Source organism: Cricetulus griseus, chromosome X (genome assembly GCF_003668045.3).
Source record: "Cricetulus griseus strain 17A/GY chromosome X, alternate assembly CriGri-PICRH-1.0, whole genome shotgun sequence".
Classification (NCBI taxonomy): domain Eukaryota; kingdom Metazoa; phylum Chordata; class Mammalia; order Rodentia; family Cricetidae; genus Cricetulus; species Cricetulus griseus.
In genome coordinates this window covers 52,042,695-52,049,487 of record NC_048604.1, presented here as the reverse complement: position 1 = coordinate 52,049,487, position 6,793 = coordinate 52,042,695, and the positions used below count along the sequence as shown (strand labels likewise).

At 37.4% G+C, this 6,793-nt stretch overlaps 1 protein-coding gene across 1 annotated transcript; it reads left to right on the top strand.

Moving 5' to 3' along the window:
• Positions 1-268: 268 nt before the first annotated feature.
• Positions 269-1,879, top strand: LOC100775068 (cyclin-D-binding Myb-like transcription factor 1). The gene is given in 1 exon segment (XM_035449719.1): positions 269-1,879. A coding segment is annotated over 1 exon segment (1,611 nt).
• Positions 1,880-6,793: the final 4,914 nt, after the last annotated feature.

Below are 6,793 nucleotides of genomic sequence, written 5' to 3'. Positions count from 1 at the left end.
ACTAGTTCTATTTTCTCACATTTATCATCAAACACATATTGACAAATAGACCAGCAGAAAAGATAAAGTTTAACATATTAAGCATCTTTAAGGACAGCTATTTCCAGAGGTTTGTCACACTTACCTGTTCTAGCTAAAACTCTACTTGCCAATGTCAAACCGGCAAGCATTGCAGGTAACATCCCTTTTAGGGTATCCAGATTAAGGGATAGTGACTTGAACCTATGGTAAATGCTGTAGCTGATTTTGCCTGTGACTATATTTGAAGATGAGTACATTTGAAGAGGGTCCTGAGCCAGTAACAGTCGAAATTGTGAGCTCTGTCTTACTTACTGAGGACACAGACAGTGACCTCATCCTTTGCCTTCAGAATGAAGCTCATGAAATTGAAAACTCTACTGAACATCCAAATAAAAGGCCTTGCTTGTTGTCTTCAGAGGTTGATGAGACTCGCTTCATGCCAGCTCCTGCATTCTCACTACCAGAAATGGATCAGAGCTTTCAGTTTGTCACAACCATACCCCCAGAGGTGGAAGATGAAGAGATTACTGAAGGAACTATGATGCAGTTCCAGGTTTTACAGGATTACAAACCAGATGAAGAATTTCCCTTGGCTAATGAGGAAAAGTCAGTTGTTAGCCAAGCATGGTTGACAGGTAAAGAAGATAAAGATAATCTAAGCAAACCAGAACATAAATGGAAGCAGGGCATGTGGTCCAAGGAAGAAACGGATATTTTGATATGCAACATTGAACGTTATATGCAGGAACATGGAGTAAAGAATGCTGCAGAAATCATTTTTAAGATGTCAAAAGGTAAACGCAAAGATTTCTACAGATCTATATCTTTGGGTCTGAATCGGCCTTTGTTTTCAGTTTATAGAAGAGTGGTACGAATGTACGATGACAGAAACCATGTGGGAAAGTATACCCCTGACGAAATTGATAAGCTCAAGGAGCTCTGGCAACAGCATGGCAATGACTGGATAAAAATAGGTGCCGCCATGGGAAGAAGTCCATCTTCTGTGAAAGACCGATGCCGACTGATGAAACATCCTTGCAATGCGGGAAAATGGAGTGAAGAAGAAGAACAGATTCTTGCAGATGCAGTTCATGAATTGACATCCACTGCTGTGGGCGAGAAAGTCACACAGGGTGTGTGTTGGGCAGATGTGGCTCAACGAGTAGGTACTCGCTCAGCAAAGCAGTGTCGTGGCAAATGGCTCAACTACCTGAACTGGAAACAGACTGGAGGGATTGAGTGGTCCAGGAAAGATGAAATCTCTCTCATCCACAGACTAGCAGAGCTTGATGTAGCTGATGAAAATGAAATTCTCTGGGATGACTTAGCTAAAGGATGGGAAAGTGTTCGGTCACCACAATGGCTGCGTAGCAAATGGTGGACCATGAAAAGGCAAATTACAAACCATAAGGACTTTCCATTTCCGGTGATAGTACAATGTCTTCAACAAGTATATGAGAGCCAAAATGCCAGCCTCATGTTTTGGGAGAATAAATCAGAATCTGAAGTGTCAGATAGCAGTTCAGATATCAGTGTTCAACAAGTCCCCTTCGTAGTCGCGGGTGAAGAAGATGATCGTACATCAATTTATGCAGTCCCAGTGACAGGATTGCAAATTACACTCGAAGTTATACCTGGCTCCTCAACAGAGTACCATGCAACTATTGTTAACGCTGAACCAATAACCTTGCCCAGTGAACCACAATAGATATTTGAGATTCTTCCTAATTTCCGTTTATGTTCCATGCCCTCACACTGCACCTACTCCCTTCAAACAATCTCAACTAAAGGCCTCTCCTTAACTCTGACCATTAGTCAGTACACCAGTAGGCCTGACAGCTCCTGCACCTACTTCTAACCTATCATACTTCATCTTTTTTCTCCAGAATATCCATTGAACAGTAATATCAATGACATTTGGACTGTCATACCCAAGAATCATCACAAAAACCATTGTTGAAAATAACTGCTTTTTTCCACTTCCAAAGCAGAATTGGCAGTCAATAATGACATCAATAGTTCTGATTTTTCATGGTCTTCCAAATTCATTCAAATCACACAAATTTCCTGACAGAATCCTTCAGTGGAGATGGCTCTGCAGCAATCATTTAATTATGTCCTTGTTTCTAAATTCAGAGACTAAAACAGCATAGAGCTAATGGACTGTGCTGTGATTACAGCAGAAGAATAATTCTGTGACACCATATAAGAACAAGAAATTCACTCTAATTTATCCATTGTTTGAGTTACTGAGGATTGAGCCACTCTCCATAGTAGAGCAAGTGCATTATACAAGTGATAACAAAACCATGGTTTGTGAACCTTCACTACCTGAATTTATCAAGGCATTGGGGTTTTACAGGCACTGAACCTATCTTGCCTTTAACAACACTAATAAATCCAATGCAATGATTGCATACCATTGGATCCATTTTGGGCAGCCCTGTTTCTGTAGGCTTAAAAGATATTGGACTTGCTGAAACATTACTACCTTATTGTTAGAAAGAAGCAAAATGTCAAATGAAAAGTAACAAGAGCAATACCCTGAGAGCTTACTTTCTAATTTGCTGACTCATGGAATTACAGTAATGTCAATGAAGTGTTATGATATCTGCAAAGGGACAGGAACAATGCCCTATAATAGATCTTTCTTACTAATCTCCTGAATCAAATAGCTACAGTGGGTTTCCTTGAAAATTAAGACTGTGACTTCTTTTTAATATTTTCAATACATCTGAGATTCAGTTTGTGAGTGGACAGTGGGAAATTTAATTGTACATATCTATATGTTAAATGATATCAGGAGGGATTTTTTACCCTCAGCTACTTAAAAGGCTTCAAATCCCCAAAGGTTAACTGCAGCAATATTCATGTCTATAGCTCAGACATGGTATTAACAAAATCTTCATGTTGATTGCTTACATTTCAATCAAGTCCTAACCATATAGTCAAATGCCTATTGTTTAGAAATACAGAGATTTTGAAAGTGACATTTTGTTAATTATTTTTGGTTAGCTCATTGTTGGCTAGTGGAACTGATTTAGGAAGTAGAAAGTTAGTTAAGAAAATTCACTACAGTTTTCCTTTTCTTAAAGGGAAGATGAATTTTAACCAAATCCACTAGTAGACAAGAAGTTTCCAACCTCTCATCTCATTACCAATTTTTGGTTTACACTTAGCCCACTGAAGTGATACTAAATGAGAAAAGAGGTAGAGTCCATGCCCTTGATAAACAAGACATTTCATTACATGTTATATCAAATACATAAAAATCATAGAAAGAGTTTTTATTGTACCCCCACCAGGCAATGTAGTACATGAATGGCAGTTTTAAAGACAAAGTTTATTTCTGTTACAAAAGAAAGATATCAATAGGCATTCCTATTAGTTATGCCTAAACTAGCTTCTAAATTTAACTGAAGGGATTTCTATAAAAATTCACAAAATATAGTTATGTAATTGATTGTGATGCTATACTTACAAGCATAATTAACCATTTCATATTAACAAAACACAGAGTAAGAATGCGGATTGATTAGGGAACAATTTTCATGTGTTTGGTTTAAGAATAAAACTGTCATACAATGCAAAAGTTTGAGATACTCTTTTGGTGTTTGCTGAAAATTTCTTTCTACACGAAGGGGTATTTAGAAGTATCATGAAGACGTTTTGTAGATTAATTCAAACATGGAGCTATTTCACAATGTTAAAAGTCTAAGCACTGTTTTGCCACTGAAATTCCTACAACTCTTTGAGGCAATCCTTTGTCATGAGAAAATGTTCAGTATTTGAGAGCACAGTGTCTGTAAGGAAAGTGAAGTACATGAAGCAGCCTCCTTCTCTAGACTTTCTATGTAATTTATCACCTGATAAACTACTCTTAAATACCATAGTGTAACTTAAAATAATTCATGACAGTAATATCAAAATTACTGTCCATTTCAGAGTACTAAATTACTTTAAGTTGTGTATATCCCTGAGAATCTTCTGTTTACCTTGGTATCTTGCCTAAGGCAAATGCCCATTCTTCTTTTCCACCCTTTTTAAACCAATATTACTTCTCATAACAGACAACAGAATCAATATATTTGTATATCTCTTGTTTCTCTACATATACATATATAATATGTAATATACATATGTGTGTGTTATAGAATGAATATATGTTAAAGTGACTGAAACATATTAAAGATTCTTCAGAATTGATCTAAACCAAGTCATTATAGAGAATCAATGAACAAGACCAGTGATGAAGGTGCAGGTAGTAGACACTGTTGATGCCAGGTTTAAGTTTGAGGCTGTAGAATCAAGAAAAAATGACGGATCAAGAAACAGGTCACATGCAGGTCTAAGCATGCAAACTGTATAGAGGTAGGCAGTTGAATAATCTGCATCAACACTGAGAAATTGATGTGATTATGGAGTCCCCAGTCCTTGACATATATACCAGGTATCAAATGCTATATTGATGTGCATCCATGACATTACAGTGTTACATTTCCATCACTTCAAGGGGGCTGGGTGCAAAAGTTATGCCCTTTCCTCAATCTGGTGTGTCCAGTATGTCCTCGGGCCAAGTTTCCTTCATATGATTACAAGAAGACTATGTACTCCATTGTTTTCAGTCTTTCCAACACTTATATGAGGTGTCTTTCTTTCTACTAATAGGAATAAGTCATTAATGAGTCTGTGCTTAATGGATGGGGCCTGAGAGATGGTACAGTTTCTGCATCTACTCATGCATTGCAGCCATAGTCTCCCTTCAATACAGAGAGGGCAATGCACAGACTGCACATGCACTATTTTATACAATATGGTGTAACATAGATCAGGGCAGAACATGATCTCAGCAAAAAAATCTATTTCATGTATTAAGAGACCTGTGAATTATTCTGATATATATATATATATATATATATATATATATATATATATATATATCTGGGGGCCTGTTGTGAATAAAAATAGAATGTTTAAGATTGATGTCATCTAGGGCTGCAGAAATAGGAGTGGGTTCCTTTTCTTTGCTAATTAAATGATTGAAAAAAAGAATGAATTAAGTGTTACTTGACCTTCTGGGAAGCCTTGGAAAAGCCATCATATGGCACTCATGAAAATGTGGTCACCTTTTAGGTGTACTAGTAGTATTACATAGTTACTTTAAAGAAGAACTCACAAGGATGAAAGACAGACAAATAGACCTTGGGGAGAATTTATTATTATTTTAAAGGAAAATCCCAGAGCAGACAAAGCTGTAAATCTCACAGATCTGAATTTGTAGGAGGAGAATAAATGAGATAAACTGGCATGAAGGTCAGCACACAATGGTAGGCATCCAAAAGTTGTCGGGGATGGGAGCATTAGAAAAAGAGCAGGGATTCTCAGAGTTATGAAGCATAAATGTATACTTAGGTTTATTCCAGTGTGACAAAAATGACAAAGAGAAGAAAATCAATAGTTATGACTTTCCCAGTAAGAACTCAGAAAACTAACAGATCAGGAAAACCTTCTTGTGGCTCACAAGGACTTCACTCGGTCCCAGGAAAATGGGGAGGAAAAGTATATTGTCTTAAGGTGAACCCACCTTCCCAGGTGTGGTCTCCTACTCTCTTCCAGGATTTTGTCCCTGTAGTAAACCTAGAGATCCATTCTGTACAAGACTACCAGGTATCATCTTGTTAAATAATGGGTTTTACAAAACACTTTAACACTCCAAATCTGGAAAGGGGAAATGACATAGCCTGTATACTAACCTCCCAATGATGTATGCTGGTGTAATGTGACCTTTCTGATGATGAATCATGTCTTAGCAAAGGACTGCTGCTATGAAACTCCTCCTTCCTCAGAGCACTATTCTGATGGACATCTGTTGCTGTGACTTGAGCCTGATTGGCAGAGACACTGACAAGCTATTGTCTCTCTGTCCATTGCATTAGTTATCTTATCAATAGACATTTTATTGACCCTCCCCCTAAAATCCATCTTAGTGTTTCTTTTGAACTGTGTACTGAGTGGTTTTGTGTGTCAACTTGACACAAACTAGAATCATCAGAGAGAAAGGAGCATCAATTTAAGAAAAGCCTCATTTAGAGGAAATGCCTTGTTGAGATCCAGAAGTAGGCATTCTTTCAATTAGTGATCAATGAGGCAGGGTCCAGCACATGGTGGATGATGCCATCCCTGTGCAGGTGGTCCTATAAGTAGGTGGGGTGAACAAGTCACAGGAAGCAAGCTAGTAAGCAGCTCTGCTTCATGTCATCTTGCACCAGCTCCTGCCTCTGGGATCCTGCCCTGTTTGAGTTCCTCTTCCGACTTCCTTCAGTGATGAAAAACAATGCTCAGGTATAATCTAAATAAAAGCCTCCTCCCCAAATTGCTGTCTTTATCGTGGTATTTTATTGCAGCAATAGAAACCCTAAGACACCAGTCCATTTGTATTTAGCAAATTTGAGAGATATTATTCCATTATCTAGCCTATCTTGGTGTGTTCAACATATTATAACTAGACAACTTTCTAACATATATTTTATTACCAAAGTAAAATTATCTTTTTAGACCTAAAAACATTTTATTAGATAAACTACTTAATCCTTTATATTTATCAGCCTTACGCACTTTACATCTCTGTTGTAAGTTTCTTTTCTGAATTTGCAACAAAGAAAATGTTATAACTACCTAGTCTTCAAGCACTATCAGAAACCCAAGAAAGATATAATATTACCCCAGTAAACAGAGAGTGCAAAGGAAATAACTTGCAAAACTATAGAAATGA